Genomic DNA, 22,020 nt, shown 5'->3' with positions numbered 1-22,020 from the left:
AGTCACCTTGCAGCAGATGAATTGCAGCATATCTAAATTACTGAACGCTGTGAGTGAAGCAACTATACATCTAATAGCAGGGCAATGAAACAGCATCAAGGGTTACAAGAAGAGGAAGTGGTTGTTTAACAGTTAGTAGAGAAATAAGATTTTTTTTCATTCCTTAATGGCTCCACTGAACCAAAACAGTCTTCATTACCCCACAGGGTACATCTACACTGTAAAAGATGACCCATGCGGCAGCAAGTCTCAGAGCCCGGGTCAACTGACTCAGGCTTGCGGGGCTCACGCTAGAGGGCTAAAAACAGTGTCGACATTCGGGCTTGAGCTGAAGCCCAGGCTCAGAGACCCTCTCTCTCCCCGGGTCTCCGAGCCCAAATGTCTAGACTGCTGTTTTTAACCCTGTAGCATGAGCCCTGCAAGCCTGGCTCCGTTGACCTGGGCTCTGAGACTTGCTACCATGGGGTTTTTTTTGTTTTTGCAGTGCAGATATACCCACGTTGTCCAATAGAAGCTGCACAGACCTCCTGTCCTCTACTTGCAATTCTCATGACAGAGGGAAGTCTTCAGCATCCACAAGATGCCTCATTAGGGGTTCTGTGCTACCACTTTCTAGCTCTGCCCAATATAGCAGTCAGGCTCTAGGAAAGGCTGGACAGACTCCAACTGCCACGTTCAAGGAGCAACCCAGACATCCTAACATGGTTTCCTAGCAGGGAATTCCCTTAAAGACAGGTCTGCTCCCTATAATCAGCCAAAGATAGCCATTGATGTAAGCAATTTGCCTCTACCTCCACTAATATCAATGAAGAGCAGAGATCAATGGCCATCCTAAGACCACCCTAGGTAGGACTTAGCAAATGGAATTCTCAGTCAGGAAACTTCAGCCCCCCCCCTGCCCGCATAGATCTTTGATGAGGTCTCCTTCCCTTGACTCAGCTCCACTAAGACTACCTTAAAATCTAAGGCAACAATGAAGTGTCAGACATGCCTGTTTCCCGTTCCCTGTCCTCTGAGACAACGTGGGGATATGTACTTCAGAAGTCACATTTTAGATAAAGCTGGAATGCACGAGTTGCCCTTAAAAACTTGGTCATTTCTCCTAATGAACAAGATTACCTCAATACATCCTTATTCTTGTTATAGGAAAGTATCTTGAGTGTGTGTGTGTGTGTGTGTGTGTGTGTGTGTGTGTGTGTGTGTGTGTGTGTGTGTGTGTGTGTGTGTGTGTGTGTGTGTGTGTGTGTGTGTGTAAAATGATCTCTTTCTATTTGACAAGCCACCATCCTATTCTAATTCAAATGGAGAGAAGCAAAATTATGTTATTCCCTTCTTTGGGTTTTCTCCATGAGCCCTTTCTTGTATGGATTTTTAGGGGGTGGGCTCCTTGGAGCAAAGACTATATTTGCATGCTGTGTTGTACAGTGCCAAGCACATTTTTGGCACTAAGTTGCACTGCAAATATCTATCTATGGTACCTGGCAAGTTTTTAAGTACTATCAGCATAGCTAACGGGGTGATGAGGGGGAGAAGAGAAGCCAGAATGCAGTATAAAGGAGCACAGATCTTACATGCATGATCTTGCTAATGCTGTCACCTCTGCTACTTTCTGGACAGGAACCCTAACGGATTTCTTTGAAAAGGGTAGGGAATGGAGAAATTATGAACTGGCTGCCACATCACCTCTACCTTTCTGGCTCACTACAGAGCCAGGATCCACAGCCTTCCCAGCTCTGCACAACTTGGAAAACCAAAGGCATTTGGGTTCCTATGCAGAAGAAAATGTAAAACTATCAACATAACAGACTCAGAATTCAGAAATGGAGAACTTGTAGACGACAGAAGTCTCATCTATCTACCCAAGCAGGATTGCTTTCCACAGAACAATGGCAATTGGAGACTTCTGTATGTTTGGGACAAGTAGGTATTAAGGACAGAGCCTCTCAAACACTTAACTTACCGAACAGAAAGTGTAAAATCTCCTGGGTTACTTTTACTGGGCCGGGCCAGAAAGCTGCCATCAACGCCTCTTGTCAGCAGTAAATTTTCTGCCTCCACTCCAGTAATATTCGGGTGAAACCATCTACACAAGATAAAGAAGAAAAATAATTTAAAACCAGAATCTCTCTTTAGATGATGCCACATTGCCACACATATATCAAATAACATTAAAATCACTGGATGCAATACTGGATTTTAAAGAATTTTGTTATGCTCTGAAAAAAAAATCTCAATGTAATTCTAACGTGTACTTTTCATGTCACCAGTTAAAAGCAGGTTTTCGTCTACATACCACTGAGATCCTCTGATAAGAGAGGTCATATAAGTACTATACCCACACCATTGAAAACTTTATTTCAGAGGAGACATGATAAAAAGTATATAAAACAAATGGTATAGAGCAGAATCAGGCACTTGTATTTATCCTCTCATAACACAACAGCAAAATCACATTCAATGAAACTGAAAGACAACTAGTAAGAACAAATACACGCACTCCTCGCCACCACCACCACCACCACACTCACAACTTGTGGAACTCGGTGCCACTGGATTCCATGGAGGTCTACAGCTTATTAGGACTGAAGAAAAATTAGACATATATAAGAATACTGAAAACATCCAAAGTAACATTAAGATAGTTTTATTTAAAAAGTAAAAATAAAACAAAACAAAACCTCATGCTTCAGTGCATAAATCGATCACCAACTGATGATGGGGGAAATCAGGAAGAAACTTCCCTTGTGGACAAGTTATTCCACAATTGTCCAAAATATAGCTTTCTTCCACTTTCCTCTGAAGCATCTGGTACTGGCCACTGCCAGAGATTGGCTACCTGACTAGATAGAGCAATGTTCTGATCTGGTCTGTCAATTCCTATGGTCCTAAAATATCACACTCTTAAAATACAAAACACAGAGGATCATCATATTGGTTTTCACCACCCACAAGCAGCCTCCTGAATGACGAACAGTGGACCTCGCTGGAGAACCATATATGGCCTATATCTATAACTAAAGAGTTCAGCATCACCACCCATGGCATTACATTTCAGCAGACTTATTCGTAGTGATTTAGTTAACAAGTCCACGTTTTAAATATCGTCACGCAAGTTTTATTCCTCTGCTGCAATACAGAAGTAATGCAACATTAAGATGGCCAGCAACTCTACTGCCCACAAACACCCATCAGGGATGCTCTAGATAATACTTAGTCCTCCCATGAGTGCAGAGGACTGGACTAGATGACCTCTCGAGATCTCTTCCAGTCCTATGATTCAGGTAACTGGAAATGATCTCCAGGTACATGTTTTGTGAACTAAGGAAAGACTGGGATTATTATAATATCAATGCAATCAACTGAAGAGAAAATCTGAGGTTTGCATCAGCCCTCACTATCCATTATTTCCCTCTCCCTCATGGTTCCCCTGTACGGGCCAAAGGATGCTCTCTCACAAGGAAATGACTTAGGGAAATATAGGTTGGAAGCTGAATCAATACAGTTGTGTATATTAAAAAGACACATGAAAATGCACACATGCTAATAAGATCAGCTCCTTTGCCAAAAATTAAGAGAGAGAGATAATACTTAAAAGTTTGCGGCTTTTTTGTTTTGTTTTTTTAGATGAATTGACCTTCATGCAGAGACTGAGCATGGAAAATTTCTACCAAAAGTGTTCCAGAAAGTTACAACAGTAACTTAATTATAGCTGTAAATATCTACTATTTATATTACCTTTTGGACCAAAGCATAAGTCTGATTCCCATGGTACAGCTGGGGCAATGGAGAAACAATACACAAGCAGATGTTTGAGGAGAGTTCCCAATATAACTAGACATGTTTTAAAAGCTGAGAGACTAAAAGCAAGACTGTCTCCACTGCCACCCAGATGGCCAAGACAGAACACAGAACAAAATACAGTACTGTCACAGAAATGAAAAATGCTGGGCAAACAGCGTGCAACCATTTGACTGCAGTGGCTTTGCCAGACTACTTTCTTGGGTTTTTATTTTCACCTCAACTCTTGACATTAAAGTCATTCTAGAGATTTGAAAGGCTTCATTATTTTTGTAACTACTATAAATCATGCACCCCTGAACATATGCACTTTGATTATAGACCTGCACAGCACATCTGAGAGAAAGCAGCAGAATCCACTGCTCTTGAAAAACCCCATGAGTTTTTCCCTGAGTAAAGCAAAACATCACAGCAATACAGACACTTGGCTGCTTTGCAGAAATCTGCTCTGTTACACTTATAAGAATACTATAACTAAAAACGTACATAGCATCTGATTATTCCCAACATAAATCCACATTTCACAGTAAGCTGCCATAACAGAAAGCTGTGCAAGTGCATGCAGCCACTTTGCTCTTTTGATTGGTTCAGCAACTCTTGAAAGGCAGCTTAAATTGAGAAAGACTTGTTATCATTTTTCCAATAATATAATATTCCATACTCCCTACTCTGGCAAATTTTTCATAAAGAATACTCTGGACACTTTTAGAGCTTCCAAAACAGCCAAGTTCCTAACACAGTCAGTTTATCTAATATACGCATGGAAGTTAGAAGTAAAGGTGCCCAAATGCAATTTGAAAAGGAAGTAATCCTACATGGGAACCTTAAATCTGTCTGTGTATATCCTATCTAACGAAGAGAACCCCATTCAGAATATTGCACCTTTAGCAGAGCCACCGAGAAAATAAACTACTCTGGGTATAGCTCAAACCAGGAAAATGTAAGTAAAAATCCAACTGCTTTGAGTTGTCACAACAGACTAGAGTTAATCAATTAACAGATAATCTTATATTTATCCAATGTCCATGACCCTGAAAGACCCCAAAGCTTTTCAAACTATAAATATGCAATACCACTGAAATGCAGCTGCTTTTGGGCAGTAACCAATCAGCACAACAGTGAGACATGCATTTTGGCAAAAAAAATTGGAGAAAACCCCTACTCTTCCCAAAGAGAGTCATGGGATCTTCAAAGCCCATACAGGACCTCAGCTTTCCTCATCTCCTTTGAAAAATACACACGGTACGTGCATGATATTCATCATAGTTACCTTGAAAGACTGAAGAGAGTAAAGCCTGTTAGCTGGATTGGCAAGTTTCTACCATCACCAACTAAACCCAGCAACATAACCTGACTGTCTGCTATTCACTTTCACCCAATTAAGTAACTGATAACTTTAACCTCTTCTGGACCACAGATGATCACCACACTTGCTTAGAAAAGAGGAATCTATGGTTAACATATAGTGTGTATTATGTGGACTGTGGATTATGAAAAGACAGACTTATCCCACACTGGTGACCAGCCATTAAATGGCAATACGATGACAGACAAGATGACCCTGCCAAAAAAATAAAATAAAAAATCTTAGGGTCAGAGGGATTGAATTATGAAGATTATATGGACCAAGGGCTAGACTTTTAAAGGTATTTAGATGCCAGAAGATGCAGGCAGGCACCTAGTACAATTTTCAAAGCAGCTATCTTTAGACATCTTTAAACATCTGGTCCTAAATGTGTATACCTAGACCAAGCAGCTAGGTGGAGAACACAGAAAAATTCTACAAGTACCTGAAAAGTGTAAACTGCAAGAAGAATTTTATGTGGTATAGAAGGAGACACAAGGATAGAAGTAGGATGAAATTAATAATGGGAAAATTTTGCCTGAATGTCAAGAAAAGTTTCCTGATGGGGAAATGTATTAATCTTTGGAATAGTCCACCAAGAGAAGCAGTGCAAGCCGCATTGACTGGGATTTTAATAACCAGACTGGACTGGACGCTTGAAAATGTACTCCAAGTAGGGTGACCAGATAGCAACTGTGAAAAAACAGGACAGGGGGTAAGGAGTAATAGGCGCCTATATAAAAAAAAGTCCCAAAAAACGGGACTGTCCCTATAAAAATGAGATACCTGGTAACCTTAACTCCAAGGAACAATCTGGCTATGAAGGATGGGCAATACACTGGTTCATCTATTAGGTTTCCAACAATCACACCCCACCATAGAACTTCTACAAGAAGCAATAACGTCAAAACATTGCCATGTAGGACTTTTTAATACATGTGGGATTTAAGTGAAGATTTTATTGAACTTCAGTTATAATTACATGAAAAAGAGAAGAGTAGATATAGAAATGTGAGAGTATTGGAATCAATTCTACAAGCATGCCACATGCAGAACTTCCATTAACTTCACTGCGAGTTTCCACACACACTACTTGCAACACCTGGTCCTAAAAGTACACAAATATACATATCACCACATTACTAGTTAGAAACATCATGTAAAGTTATGCCAAAAGACAATACATCTCAGTGAACATAAGTGACCATAATATAACATATTTGAAAATTGGTTATGGAATCACATAAGATTCTAAAAGGAGATCTTTCTTCCTGTAGCCCACCAAAGCTGGTGTTTGGGACCAAAAAAGGTACATCCAGGAAAGTGACCAGGTTTTTGCACATGTTATAACTTCTGTTCTAATGGTAACTGGTTCTCCTGCTCTCTCACCCTTGTATTTTTGGCTTTGAGTAGGAAGATGCATTTGTCAACCACCCCAAATAGAAAGAAACGGGGGTGTTAGCGATCTATGTTAAATGGTTCCGGACCGGTGATCAAGATAACCTCATTTGGCATATTGCCACCACATTTGCGCTTTTGAACCATGCTGGGCACATCCTTTCCAACACTGGTGGGAGAGCAGAGAGGATTGCATAGACACAGACAGGAGTAATATAAACCCTATAGAGGATTTTCACTTATGTTTCCTTTCATAGGAATGGAATGTATTTTAGATTTTTTTTTTCTTTCTTTTCTAGCTCTGTTCTAAGCAGACACAGGAGTTATTCCTAGTGTAAAATTGACCAAGAGCCTATAATACAATCAAAAATCAATACATAGCAACATATTCTATTTATGCCCACAATGAGAACAGAGGATTTAATGTTCCCCAAAGCATGATTTAATAGTTTCAGCCATAGAAAGTTATTTAATAGTTTCAGCCATTCTACTTGGCATTTTACAATAAGGCAAAAATGTTAGTGGAAAGATAACCAACGCAGGACAGTCAAACATCATTTACAACAAGGATGATGGGAATACCAGATAAGAAGAAGGCCTTTTCCAAGAATATTATATAGCAGGGAACATGCCCTTGTTTCAGAAAAAGAAATATTCTGGAGAACCAGGGTATGACTGTACAAAAGCCCTCTTTGCAGAACTCAGAAGGTTTAGGACATTCTTGAATCAGGAGCATAGTAGCGATTTATCATCTTGAAAGAGAAACAAAATCAATATGATTCTCTATGTCATGATTGGACTACTCAGATCTCTATTTTGACTGCAGAATAAATTAGAGTGCTTCTGGGTTTTGGATGACACAACAAGACAGATCGGGAAAGTGGTGACTTTTAGTTTAATTATTCCTACTTACAGGCTCACTGGTTTGTCTGTATTTCTAATCTTTATTCACTCTCTCTCATGAACCCCTTTCAACTTTAACTTTTGAATGGGCTAAGAGAGCTAATTCTCAAGAGTCAGACTGCAAGCAAAGACTGTAAAATGAGCACTTACCTAATGCAGGCACATGTATTTTAGGCTTTATTTTAAAAGGGGGGTGGGGGTGGGAAAGTGTCACTGAAACTGATATGAAAAGAAATACTTAAGATTCCACCCCCACCCCCCATTTCAATTTTTAAATTTCCCTCCCACTTTAAACATCCACCCAGCTGCTGGAGATCCAAACACAATAACATAGTGCTAGGAAGGAAGAGAACCCTGAAATGAAATTGACAATCTAGCTTCATCATTGTAAACTGAAAAAGAAAAAGTAAACAGATAGTGTAAAGCAAATCAGATTTTTAAAAAGATGGTCAGTTTTCATAATCAAAGGAATTAAATACAAGTAAAATTTAAATATGATATTTCTATCTTGATAGTGCTACTTTAATTCAATTATTGTGATAGATTACTAGACCAAAAAGAAAATAAATGGAAAATGTAATGACAAAGGATAAACGAGTGACTTCTACACGGTAAAAATGAGATGTGGAAAAACACACACATCTGCAATCAACTCAAATTTAACGGAGTTTTTCAAAGTCTAAATCCAGCAATATTGCAGGTATTTGGAAGTAGATTGTACACTGCTAAACTACACGTATCGGCCACCTAAAACATTAGCCTGCAGTTGATAACTCTAGAAGCTGATTCGCGTTTTAATTCCCAAATCCGCCCGCTCAGTTAGGCAGCTGTTGCTAATGCCCACTGCCACACGGGATGAATTCTCCACAGCCTGGAATGCCGGGCGGCCAGTTTACTGGGTCACTGAGTACATTAAACTGTGATCTGCAGGGGGAGGGCCCCTGCCTACACCAAGGAACACCGGGCGGGGGGGGGGCTGGGCTGGGCTGGGCTGGGCTGCTGCCCTTTAATTCACCGCAGCACAGAGCGGCCCCGCACCGGGGGGCGGGGGGGGGTCGGGGGGCGCGGCCTGCCCCAGGGGAGTCTCTGCCGCCCACCGCCGGGCCCTTTGCTCCAGAGGAAGGTGGGGCCCCGCCCCCCGCCGTGAAAGGGGCAGCTGGCCCCGGCCCCCTCGCCTCACCTCCGCGATGTCATTTTCCCCCGCAGCTGCCCGTCCCCCCGAGTCTCGGCCTCTCACGGGGGGGGGGAGGGGCCCTCCCCCGGCAGGAGGCGGCCTGGGGGGACCCGGAGGGAAGCGTGAAAAGCAGCCGCAGACAGGCCGCGGAGACACAGAACCCCGGCGCAGCCTGCCCGCACGTCATCCGTCCGCGACCGGCCCCGCCTCCACGGGTGGGGGCGGGGCCCGCTGGGACTGGCTGCGGGCTGGCACGCGCACGTGGGCCCGGAGCCCTGGTGGCTGCGCAGTGCGGGAATTCGGGGTCTGCGTGCATGCGCTGGTGGCTGCGTTTCCTTATCCCGGGAGCTCTGTTGGCGTGAGGGATGGGCACGGAATGATGGCTGGATGTTTTAGAGGAGCTCTGCGTGCTCCCATAGGTGCATCTTCTGAGAACTCTCTGCATGCACAGGATCCAATTTTAAATGTCTCATGGTAACACCGTGCACTTAAAGGAGCACTTTTCATCTAAATCTTTTACAAAACACGATCTGAGGCGATACGTTAACTTGATGTTAATGACTATTTTTTAAAAATCAGTTTGCTGATCGAGATCCTTTTTTAAACAGTGCTATTTTTAAAAAAAAAAAAAAAAGCCTCTTCCAAAAATATGAGGCATCTACTCCCCCGCTGGAGTCACCCTACTGCATGAGAGGGGAACCGCAACTAACCATCTACAAAATACTTTAGTATATTAAAAAGGCTCTCAAAAGTTCAAAGAAACAAACTTTCATTTATAGTTGGGGGTTACACATAAGAGTAAGTACAATTTTTATCTACAATTGTGTTTTTCAAGTCAATAGTGTCACCTTAAGTAACCTTTATACAACTCTGTGAAGTAGCTAGATGCAGACAGGTAAACTAAAGTATATAGAACCAGGACGCTGATATGTGTAGGTTTATTATTAATCAAGGCCCCAATTCTGCAGATTAACACAAACTTAACTTTTACAAGTTCCAGATATTGAAGTTAAACACTTAGCTGTTTGCTACGTTAAATAGGGGGATTAAGTCATCTGCAGAACCAAGAACAGAACGCATAAGCCCTGTAACTACTCAACACATCACATACCTTCTTCTCCAACCCCAGCCAAGATAGAATCCAGTCAGTCCCACTCGTGACCAAATCCCCCTACCCCCTTCTATAACCGGAGGGCGAGAGTGTCCTCCCTTTGACCCAGATCTTGACCCTCCCCCGCTCCGTAGTGAAACCTACAGCAGCCAGCAATCGCTATAGACCACAAACTACATCTCCCAGCGTGCCCCGGAGTGGACGGGGTGACGCCAGACGCTGGGCTCGCTTTAGAGCCGGGTTCCCGGATGTTGCTCCCTTTCCCTTCTAGGAAGGTAAGAATGGCGGAGTGGCGGCGCTTATTGCTGGGGAGCCGTAACTACTATCTGCCGCCATCTGCCCCGAGGAGGCTCTGAAGGGCCCGCGGGTCCGGCTCGGCGGCTCCGGGGAGGCTGGATGCATGCGGGGGCGCACGTATGTGCGGAGTTCGCGGGCCCCGGTGACTCCGGGGAGTGTAGGCCGCGGTTGGCCGGCGATGGTGATTATGTGGCTGGGGATCCGGCAGCCACTGCGATGGGTTGAATAGCGCCTGGGGGGGGGGGATCCTAGGAGCCCCTTTCCCCGGGCGCTGACCAGACTCGGCCGGAGCAGAGGTTGGGAGTCTGTAAAGTGCAGCCCCAGCCCGGCTTGAACCCTTTGGTCCGAACGTATGAGGACGCTCCAGCCGGAGGCAGATCGTATGGGTGGTGGGCACAGAGAGGACGGGGATTCTTTTTTTGCCTCCAGTCTCTTCTCCCTGCGGTAAATCATGTCTGAGCCTTGCCTAAGGTGAAGTGAGCTGTAGCTCACGGAAGCTTATGCTCAAATAAATTTGTTAGTCTCTAAGGTGCCACAAGTCCTCCTTTTCTTTTTGCGAATACAGACTAACACGGCTGCTACTCTGAAACTTGCCTAGGGTGGGGACTCTGTCTAGGGCATGTATAAGAGTAGAGCATTTAAAAGCCCCAAGTCACCATGTGGCTATGGCCTTGGGCATGAGAAGCTAGCTGTTGCCCCTCTCTCCACTTCCCTAGTCTATGGGCTGTCATGCAGTTGTAGCCCCAACTCGTATTTGCATTTTCCTCTTACCTGAGATTAGTACTTTTGGACATGGTCAGGTATCTGAATTGTAGCACCTATATTTACTATATAGGTGGCCTTGTGTTACAAGCGAGATGCAGTGGATGTGGTGTCCTGTGCATATTGATTAGGCTCCATGTAGATTAGGTGGCTTTGATGCAAAAGATAGTACAGTAAACATAGCCAAATAGTCTCAAGACCACTGTAGGAACACAATGGATTTTTTTAAGTATAATTTGCTTTTGTTTTTTGCAGCCATTACATTTTTTCTGTGCAGTTTCTTTGTTTGATGTGACACATCACTTATACTTTATTTTGATATTTGGTAGATGGCAGGAGAGAAGAAGGCAGGTGAGAAGAAGGCAACGAAGCCTAGAAAGCATCATGCAAGCCGTAACCCAGTGCTGGCCCGAGGAATCGGGAAATATTCCCGATCAGCAATGTATGCCAGAAAAGCCATGTACAAGCGCAAGTATGATGCGCCAGAAACAAAGGTATAAAGGGAATGAATTTCCACGTTTAACTAATTATGTTGTGTCTCAAGTTTCACAAGTTGTTGGAAATTTTTGTTTGTTTTGTTAATAGATAGAAAAGAAAAAGAGAGAGAAAGCACCTGCTACCCTCACAAAACCAGTTGGGGGAGATAAGAATGGAGGCAACCGTGTCGTAAAAGTTCGTAAAATGGTAAGAATAGATTAGTGGGAAAAAATAACTACGTTGAACAAGCAGAATTTTGTTCCTGCTAAACACTGAATTACAGAGTTGTATTGACGTAGATGACAAGGAATATGCTTCCTATTTTGTAATAAAAAACTTCCATAGATAGTGCTGCTGTTGATGTATTTCTGGGCTATGAGACAGTATAATCTCCACTATAGATTGCCTGTATAGCACTGTAAAACTGTTATGTAGGTACTCGCATTTAAGATAGTGACTTACTAATATATCAGGGTTGGGGGGGGTTAAAAGAAGTGGGGTGGGGAGTAAGAGTCTTGCTTTTAAAGAGAGATGTACATCATGTTTACATTTACTGTGGCTTTTGCGAACAGGTGTTCCCTAACTGGTGTGTGCACCACTGATGCTATGGGAGCTTGATGTCCCATACATTTACTTCACAATAATTTTTTTATTAAAGAAGGTGGTACACTTAACAATAAAGCTGGAGAGCAGCTGTTCTAGGCAAACTAGGAACCTTTTAGTTCACACCCACAGCATTCACATGGGGGAGCTATAGCACTGCTATTCACACCTCTGTGGGGCAGTATAGACATGGCCTGAATCAGAGAATGTGTACGGTTGGCTTCTGGGTGTATATTACTGGGCTAATTGCCTGTTGACATGTAAGGGAGACTACTGCATGCAGCATTAAGGAGATTTCCATGGGAATACCCTGACACCCTCCATGATGGACTAGGTTCATTGTTTGAATGGGCATAGGCCTTTGAATGAAAAGCACAGTAGGGCACAGTCTGGCATCTCTCTAGTGAATTGTAAACACAATCACAAATAACATACATTTACTTTTTATTTTTTTCTATGCTGTGTAACTGATTAGCTATCTGATGCAAAATGCAACATCGTGTACCTAATATGTATCACTCAGAAGTGCCAGTTTCTGTAAGATGCTAGCCTGCAGCAAAGTGAATCCTGTGTACAACAGAGAAACACAAAATCTAAAGGGGGATAGGGTGGAAATGGCCTTTTAGGAAAGATAGTCTTCCCAGGAGAGAAGAGGTGTTGCATCCACTAAAAGGGGAAGGATCAAAACTCAGATTAAACTGTTTTCACTAAGTTCGCTGATGGAATAGTAAAAGTGCAGTTCTGGCTAATAATTTGCTGCGTTTTCTCTAGCCTAGATATTATCCAACTGAAGATGTTCCTCGCAAGCTCTTGAGTCATGGCAAAAAGCCCTTCTGCCAACACAAGAGGAAACTGCGGGCTTCTATTACTCCAGGAACTGTTCTGATCATTCTCACTGGTCGCCACAGAGGCAAGGTAAAGGAGAATTCTTTCATATACCCTTCCATGCCACATTTGCTCTATCAATATTTTGAAGAAGTTTCTGTACTCTACAGAGCCTCTGATGGCAGAGCCCCCTATTGTAAATGCAGCATACACCAACAAAGGGAGTGTTTCAGTCAGTGGTAGGGGCAGGGGTTTTCCCCACACCTCTGACTGACATAGGTACATCAATTTATAAATGGAAGTGTAGCCCACGCCTTTCTTATACCTCTGTGATAGGTAAAGAATTGGATGGACTTGCAGTTGATTGATTGCCAGACTTTGCCCAATATAAACCCATGTAACTTACAAAAGGGGCTGCTTAGGAATGCAATAGATAGGTCCCAAGCCAGTTCCTGTTCCAGTTTTTTAAATTCTGTTCTAGACAATTAAACGTAGTCCAGCTACTTATGTTTGTAGTTTGGTTTCCTTAGCCATTGGGAATGGGTCCTGTCAGAATAGTTTTTGTTCTATAGTGTTGTGGATTTGATACTGCTATGCCTTTTACCTTTCTGGCTAAAGTGTGCGTCTCCTCCTTTGAAACTTTTTGTACAAAAATCAGTTCCTGATATTTTCCCAGACATCACACTGCATTTAGCTTTGCTGTCTGAGACTAATGTCCTGTTGTGTTTGGTTTTCAGCGTGTGGTCTTCCTGAAGCAGCTTGCTAGTGGTCTGTTGCTGGTAACCGGTAAGAAACTTTATTCACTCAAGTCTGTTTAATTCCTGTTGCATTCATTGTAAGTCTGTCCAGGTAGCCCGTCTTCAGACTCTACCGTGATTGGCATTATTGTACTTCCCTAATAACACCAAACCCCTTGTCTGTGAATAGACATTTTTCTGACTAGCCTGAGGTACCCGTGATATGACTGTTCTAAGTTCTGATATCATTCAGTCTTCCAGTGCTAGAAACACTGGATAGCACTGGAAATCTGAGAAAGGGAGTGAAGTGCCCTTCCTTTAGCAAAAGAGGGCACCTCATTGGCAGTACCAATAACTTGCAGTGTGGAGCTACTGAGAGATTCTAAAAGTTTAACATTAAAGAACACATTTTTAATAAAGTATCACTGTGCTTTAACACCTGGAAATACTGACAATGCAAAGAAACTCTTAGCATTATCAGAAGTCTTGAAAAAGGGGTCTCCTAATTTTCTTTATTAGTTCAGATTTTAGTAAGTGAAGCCAACTGTCCTCTGCAAGAAGACGATCAGTTCAAACTAATCATCCTAATGGAAAGTGACCTTCCTTTTAGTGTAGCTAAAGACACAAACTAGAAAGGGAGTACAATTTCTCCAGTGATAAGCTGACATTGCAACTCCTTCTGAGTATTTTTCTGTGCCACCAGGACCCTTGGCTATCAATCGTGTCCCTCTGCGGAGAACTCACCAGAAATTCGTTATTGCCACGTCTACCAAGGTTGATATCTCTGGGGTGAAACTTCCAAAACATCTCACTGATGCATACTTTAAGAAGAAGAGGCTGCGTAAGCCCAAACATCAAGAAGGCGAGATCTTTGACACTGAGAAAGAAGTAAGGAAACAAATGTAATATTTAAGAATTTTTAAGAACATTTTAAAAGAGAGCACGGTCAAGTCCACTAAAATGCATGAATCTGACAACAGCTTTGTTGGTCACAGGATAGTTGAGACAAAGTGAGTGAGGTTAAAAAAAAAAAAAGATTAAGACCAACTTCTGTTGGTGAAGAAGACAGACTTTCGAGATATAGTGCTTTTCAGATATTACCTCCCACACTGTGTGTGTGTGTGTCTAACACTGTGGGAAAGACATCTTAAAATGTTGCTGTTGTCAAAATAACTCCATACAGAGGAGGTGCTTGAACACAGCTTCTTAAAGCAGCATCTCCTGTGTGCATGGACTCAATCTTGTACTGTAAACGGAGTCATAAAATAGCCCTGAATTTTCTTAATGTGCATTCTATGGTCTCTTGTCCATAAGTGTTCCATGTATTGTGATTTTAGGGGCTCCATTTGCATCAGCTGACTAAATTTAGCAACAGCTTTTAGCTTAGGTTTATTCCTATTCTTTTAAATAAACTCTTATCAGTTATGTAAACTCAAACAGCTTTAATTATCTACTGTAGGTGACTTGAGTCCCATGGCCCAGATAGAACTACTATTTTTGGTTGGGTTTTTTTATTCCCTGGAAAGGAAAATTCCAAGTGAATGCTGAGAAATGCTTACTCGGTGAAAAAGCCCTTGGTATGGCAGGAAGCAAGAAGCCAGCCGTAGCTCTGTAGGGATAACCAACTGTGTCTAAATCTCTGCCGTATTTTAACTCTTAATTTTGTTCTTTAGAAATATGAAATAACAGAACAACGCAAGGCAGACCAGAAGACAGTGGACTCACAAATCCTGCCAGTAATCAAGAAGGTGCCTCAGCTCCGTGGCTACCTGCGTTCTGTATTTTCTCTCTCCAATGGCGTTTATCCTCACAAATTGGTGTTCTAAATTTTCTGAAAACACATTAAAATTGGGAAAAAAAACTGAGGTTTGTCTGATTCCAGTTATAATTAGCTTTGTAATGTGCATATCTTAACAGAGTTTAGATTGAATTAGAAAATTGCTAGTGGTTTTAAGTTGTGCTATTTTGAGGAATGTGGCCCTGCATTTTGAACATTTGGAGTTTCTTACATGACATGAGTGAGTGACAGCTTTCAGAAATGCACTGTTAAAACCATTAGTCCCATTTAAAATCCAAATGATAAGATTGCTAGGCTTGGTGCTCACACTACTTGGGAAGGATATCCTCTACAGGTCCTTACAGCTTGTGGCTAGTAGTAGTGACAAATTGGGGTAAACTTTTTCAAGGTTTTTAGTCAGTGTTCTTATATTTTTCCATGTCCTGCCATAAATGGACCAAGTATCTTTCTTGACAAGAAACTATCCATAACTATTAACTTTAATGTTCACCTGTGTATGTGTGACTTCCCTGGTATTTCTGCTTTCGCTAACATTGAACTTCCTTACTGGTGATGTGGGAGTAAGTCCTGTTTCAGTTTCTGGCTCTGACAGACTTGCTGGGGGTGTTTTGACAAATCACCTAGACCTCATGCTTCCGTTTGTTCACGTACAGGAGCTTGATCTTGCAAGGTGCTGAGCACTCTGGTCCTGATCTAACAAACCACTTAAGCATGCAGGTAGTCCCACAGAAGTCAGTAGGCCTACTGAGATGTTCAGTTAAGCACACAAGTGCTTGGAATCTTGCAGCATTGGACCATTAGGCATGTCTTGCTCACTGGCCAAGGTAGATGGAGCTCTTAAAAAATCTGCCACTGCAATATGCTACATAAGGGCAAAGTAGTCTAAAAATGTACACCTTGGCATCTATCAGAATACACTCTAATCCACTGCTGCCAAATTCCTGAGCCGTAGACAAGATAGCAGCCCACTCAATGTATTTTTATTGCCTTCATAACATTCAGATTTCTGAAAAATTTTAGAAAATCTCGTGTATATTTAAAAAAAAAAAAAGCAGCCCACATCATTGCAAAAATAACTTCATATGTGACCCAAGTGAAGCAATGCAGTGATTGCTTCCAGAGTCGGCAACATTCATTATTTCATTGCTGATCATTTTAGCAGATGGAACATGAGCTGGGAGTTGCTGTTGGAAAGGGAGAGGTGGAGGAGGCAGAAATAGTGAGGGTCCTAAAAGTGAGTATGATCTTCCACTTAGCAAAGTTGAATGTAATAATAGCAAGTGAACAAATTACTGAGTTACAAGACAAAGGCAATATTCTACCCAGTGGGAGAGGGAGAGAGTTTGTTGTTTTTACGGTGCCTAGTATAGTGGGCCCAGCCTGTGACTAGGGCTCCTAGGCCCTATTACACTACACTACACCACACCCAACTACAGGAGAGGATCTATGGCTTGAAGGATCTGCGTAGTACAAAGTTATGCCCCAGCCCCCTGAGTAAAACTGGATTTTGGCTCTCCACAACGTAAGCGGCACTTCTGTTCTAGTCCGCATAGAACCTCCCATTTGCCTTGAGGTAGGCACCTTCTTTCCACTAACAAGCAACATGTTTTAGTACAAGTAAGATAAATGAGCAGTTTAATTTTAGCTGTTGTCTTTTTAAATACAACTGACTAGTCTGAGGATCTGCGCACAGAGGGAAGTTTACTGATTTATTACAAGCTCCCACTAAGGACACTCATACCAGTAAACTTCTTTATGTAGAAAAGCTCTTAGCCTTTGACCAAGGCTTCAGGTATCCTTAACTGAATAACCAGAGCCCCTTCCAAGCCACTGCTAATAATTCACCAGCATTTTAAAGTTTGACAGCTTTGTTCAGCTAGGATTTGAAAAATGCACCTTTCATTCACCACTCTCTGTAGAAATCTCAAAACAAATTTTACCAGTGTTCTTGTAGGCCACGACAGCTAGATACTACACATTTAAAACAGGATATCCTATCCAAGTGGAATCCTGCAAAATGTAAACTGCCCAAGTAGCACCATTATCCTGACCAACTTCCTAACATGCCAGCTCTTCTAAAATCCTAGACTTTCTCCCTATTCCCCAGTATGGGATATTGCTTCATTAGCCTGAGCAAAGAGAACTCTGCTCATAAGCATAACTCTGAGTTTATTTTGAAACCTGATACATTATTCTACAAATACCTAGAATTCTGGGTTCCTATGAATGTATGCACATCATCTGTACTTAAGGGGAGATTCACTCTTTGTCCATTAACAGGAGCAAATTGCTCTAAAATGAAGAAAGGTTAACCCTGATTGGTTCTAGTTTTCCATCTCAAATTGCACAGAAATATCTGGAAGAGGATGGCATTAGTAATATAAATACCTCTCTCCTCTCAAAAATCACAATTGTGTAAACAGATTCACAATCAACCTTCTGCCTAATTATAGAGAAAAAACGCTCACTTTCAAATATCTCTTGCAGAAATGCCTGCGTAGTTGGCTTTCCTACTTAATGGATGTTGTTTTTTCTTTGGTTGGTATTGGCACAGGGCTCAGTGCTGCTGATCATATGTATGAAGTACGTTGTACAGCAGGGGGAGTTGATGAGCAGTTTTCAACCACCCTTAAGCAGGTGGGGCCCATAAACATTTTAGGTCCTGTCACTCAGTGTTACAGGTTGACCTCTGTGTTATCTATTCCTGATGTCTCTGAAAATATCAAATATTATTCTACATTAGCTCTAAAGCAGTGATTTTCAACCTGTGGTCTATGGACCCTGGGGGTCGACAGACTATGTCTAGGGGGTCCACAAAAGGTTGTCGTTACTGTAGAACAATGGTTTTCAACTTGTGGTCTATGGACTTCTGGGAGGTCTGCAGACTATGTCTAAGATTCCAAAGGGTTCCGAACCTCCATTCAAAATATTTGATGGGTCTACAAATGAAGAAAGGTCAAAAACCACTGTTCGAGAACATCTATATATAGTTTTCTCTCATTTGTCCTATTCTTCTTTTAACCTGCCTGTCAGAATCAGTGTGTACTAGATGCACTGTTTGTCAGTGACGCATCAAGGTATGTGGGTAGTTGAGGTGTGTGTTGGGATATATTCAGCATTTTCTTCAACTAACTGAGGAACTGTCATATGACAATATTTGACAAGATTGGGGAAAAAACCCACAATCCTATCTACCTTTAAAATAATAAAGGCAAAAATAATAAATCCTATTGCCCATCACAAATTGTAAAGTGACTCTTATCTCTCTAGGATCAGGTTCCTCAGTGATTCAGATAGAACTCCTATTGAAGTTATGGGCAAGGGGCAAAGGGAAGCATAGGGTCATTAGCATGGAACAGTGGTTCCCAAACTTTACCAATCCGTGAACCCCTTTCACTAAAATGTCAAGTGTCGTGAACCCCCTCCTAAAAATGAACATTTCCAGGGATTTTGTCCTCATGACAGTATCTTTATTACCTTATGAAAATGGTAACACTCTTCCAAGATCTCACTTCTGTCGCTTGTATCACTTCGAATAAGCCTGTTATAAGACAAGGCTCCTAGCTTTCATCAAGGAGTATCAGATGTAAAACAGCATGCAGGGATTTAAAAAGACAACTCAAATCAAGAATTCCTCCTACACAAACATTCAGGTCTTGAGCAGTCCAGGCAAATCATGCATGTTACAACGAAGCTCAAACTTGTTTTTCATCATAATTTTAAAAGCAATACTAGCTGCCTGTTTCATTTTAAAAACAGCAAAAAATATCCACCTCCCTTTGCATTTCTTATAAGGAGTCTTGAAGTTTAAATCTCCTCAGTGGGATAGATATGCTTGTTTTGATCTGCTTAGCGCTTGGAAGTCTAGGGGCTCCGGGCTGTTGGTCCCGGGCTGCCTGGGGTCCCTAGGGACAGCTCTGTCCACCATTAGGGAATTTTTTCACAAGAACCCCCTGTAACATTTCATGAAGCCCAGTTTGGGAACCATTGGCATGGAAGAATTTCAATATGGCCTAAATTTGCTCAAGTAAAATAAATCTGAACAATGGGGAAAAAAATCTCCCTCGGGGAGAGTCCTCATAAGACAAGTCAAGTGCAAGCAATGTTCTGATTCTTTCTCATCCAGAAATATTGTGTATGATCCTCCAATGTCTCAAGATTGAGAATATAGTGTTCAGACTGTGTTGATAAATTCTTAGGAAATATCTGGGAAACTATAGTAGCAATTTTAATTTTTTTCACAAGAATGTTTTAATGTTTCACAAGAATGTTTTTTTCACAAGAATGGGAAAAATTGCTATAACTGGATCACACTCTTTGCTCAGCTGATGACCACATATATCTAATTGCTTAGGCAGTTCTAACGCAACCATCACTATTGTATTTAAGTGCCTAATGTGTATGATAATACTTAGCATTTATCTTGAACGTACTTTTTAAATAATTCTAACATTTCCTGGGGGACAGCTGGCCATTATCCCAATTAACAGATGGCAAAATAGAGGAAGAGAGGATATGTTACACTCAAAGCAATGGAAACCATTAGAGACAGAACCTGGCTCTTAGTCCATTTTTAGATCTCTAGATAGGCCCCCTCATTCTTTACTACATAAAATGGAATAGACTGTAGCTACCTTCAGCTCTAAGAAGGTGGCGCAGCATGTAGACTACGAATCCAATTTTACTTTATCCAAATCTATTTTAATCTTTGTCATTTTAAAGCTATTGGAAAATTATTTTAATGTTTGATGTTTCTGAGACACTCCAGGAATAGAAAAAATAGGAAATAAAAACACCCTCCAAATAACTGACAGAGAAATTATTTAAATATTTGAAAGGATCTTTGAAAGTTAAAATATTACATTCACCACTACCACCACTTTCTCAGTACTTCTATCAACTAAAGAGTTTCTTTTGTGTTCTCACTATTCTGAACATGTAAACAATTCTACTGTCCTGACTAGCTGAGTCACTGCTTTATACTAAAAGCGTGGCCCAGAGAACAAACTAGAGAAATCTAAAGTCCTAGCCACCCAGTCAAAAGTGCTGAAGATATTCAGATCTAAAAATAGTTAAGAGATTCAAACATAGCACTTCATTAGCATCAACAATGCTCCTTGCTTCAGCTTCCTAATAAAGTGATATGTAATTAGAGTAAAGCTTACAATTGTGAGAGGAAGGATACCGGGATTTTGACCTTTTCAGGAAATTGGTAACGAGGTATAGAACTTTTTCCCTCTAAGTCACAAGTCAAGTTTTGCACCAGACAAAATTGTTATTATCTGAAGGCTGTTTAGTGGCCTGGGCGAAATGAGTGGGTGGACTCAGTCCATTCCTGGAGAACTACATCATAGTTGGCAGTTTCAGAAGAGAGGCCGACTTTAGCTATACTTTCATGTCTAGAAGTCCTGGTCAGGGTTGAGGCACATTTTCAGGAGGAAGTTTGGAGAAGATGTCACTGCCTGTGCTGTATCAGTTTGGTGGAGACTTGGGTCTCAAGAGCTGCAAATGCAACACTTTTCATCACCAGCACTAAATTCTCTATTTTCAAATAAAAGACAAAAAAGTCTAAAATTCATTTTAAACACAAAAATATTCATTTTATCAGTTAAGTGTTAACAGTATGTGTTATGAATGTGCTCTCAACAAAGGGGACTGGATCCTTTTATAGCAGTACAGATTAACGTGTTTGGTTCCTCCCCCTAGCAGATATGAACAAGAGAAAGCAGAGTTCTTAGCTAGTTCATTTTTTTTCTGCCAGCACCATACGAAAGAAGCTCTAGGTCAGTGTAGGAAAGTTAGTCGATATTGGCTGTTTAGCTATATTGTTATTTTTTCTTTTTTACAGAATTATTGGGAATCAGTGATGGGAAGATCTATTAGCTCACCTAGTCTTCCCCCAGCCAGTGCAAGAGTTCTTTCCACTGCGTTCTCAACTGTTCAGTCCCATCTAGTTTAAAATGATTCAAGTGATGGATTCTACACCTTGATAAATGCTGCTACAAGGCAAAAAATTCTAATACTGTTTATTCTTCCTCTGTTAATGTTCCATATGCTTTATCTCTTCAGCCAAGAGGGTTCTTCCTTTGTCATTTAGAGACTCTTAAGTATGTTTTTTCAACATAATAAAAAAAAAAGTTCTCAAACCAATGCCACACATTCTTTGCAAGTGATTTCCCCTCTTCATATGAGTGTGACAGAGTCCTCTTATTCTGTCTCTGTCTCACCATGAAGACTGTGTTTAGGATTATTTTAGGGTTCCATTCAGAGTCGGAAGCTGAATAACACTCAGTAACAGCAATCATAATGTAATTAAATTTAACATGGGGGAAGAAACTCACCACAGTAGGGTGGGGAACTGCACAAAAATGAGAAAGCTAGTTAAACAGAAATTAAAAGGAATAGTCACAAGAGTGAAATGCATGGAAACTATTTTAAAACACCATAATAGAGGCTCAAACTAAATGTATACCATAAAAAAATACAGAAGACCAAAAAAAAAAAAATGCCACCAGGGCTAAACAGAGTAAAAGAGGCAGAGGCAAAGAAAAAAATCCTTTGAAATTGGAATTCAAATCCCACTGAAGAAAATAGGAAAGGAGCATAAACTCTGACAAATCAAGAGTAAAAGTATAATTAGGCAGGCCAAAAAAGAATTTAAAGAGCAACTAGCAAAAGACACAAAAACTAACAACAACAAAAAATGTTAAGTATGTCAGAAGCAAGAAGCCTGCCAAACAATCAGTGGGGCCACTGGATGATGGAGGTGCTGAAAGAGCACTCGAAGACAAT

At 41.3% G+C, this 22,020-nt stretch overlaps 2 protein-coding genes across 5 annotated transcripts in view; one reads left to right on the top strand and one right to left on the bottom strand.

Moving 5' to 3' along the window:
* PTPN11 (protein tyrosine phosphatase non-receptor type 11) overlaps positions 1-8,985 on the bottom strand; it is a 42,173-nt gene extending 33,188 nt beyond the window's left edge. Inside the window, exons 1-2 of the mRNA XM_038373050.2 lie at positions 8,625-8,985; positions 1,961-2,083 (exon numbers count right to left, since the gene is read on the bottom strand). Of these exons, the coding sequence (XP_038228978.1) occupies positions 1,961-2,083; positions 8,625-8,638 (137 nt within the window). The 5' untranslated portion in view covers positions 8,639-8,985. The remainder of the gene's footprint in view (positions 1-1,960; positions 2,084-8,624) is intronic.
* An 851-nt stretch (positions 8,986-9,836) lies between these two features.
* Positions 9,837-21,374, top strand: RPL6 (ribosomal protein L6). Of its 4 annotated transcripts, none has more exons than XM_038373052.2 (8): positions 9,837-10,004; positions 11,118-11,282; positions 11,374-11,472; positions 12,640-12,783; positions 13,431-13,479; positions 14,134-14,318; positions 15,104-15,296; positions 21,077-21,374. In XM_038373052.2, exons 1-7 carry the CDS (start codon positions 9,978-9,980, stop codon positions 15,254-15,256), a joined length of 822 nt encoding a protein of 273 aa, XP_038228980.1. In that variant the 5' UTR covers positions 9,837-9,977; the 3' UTR covers positions 15,257-15,296; positions 21,077-21,374. The 4 variants fall into 4 exon arrangements, with proteins under 4 accessions (XP_038228980.1, XP_043353583.1, XP_038228981.1 ...); XM_043497648.1 differs by having other exon boundaries at positions 9,981-10,470; XM_038373053.2 differs by having other exon boundaries at positions 9,987-10,143.
* Positions 21,375-22,020: the final 646 nt, after the last annotated feature.

This window comes from Dermochelys coriacea, chromosome 15, assembly GCF_009764565.3.
Source record: "Dermochelys coriacea isolate rDerCor1 chromosome 15, rDerCor1.pri.v4, whole genome shotgun sequence".
Classification (NCBI taxonomy): domain Eukaryota; kingdom Metazoa; phylum Chordata; order Testudines; family Dermochelyidae; genus Dermochelys; species Dermochelys coriacea.
Note: the sequence above shows the minus strand (reverse complement) of the source record. Positions and strands in the feature narration are given on the sequence as shown.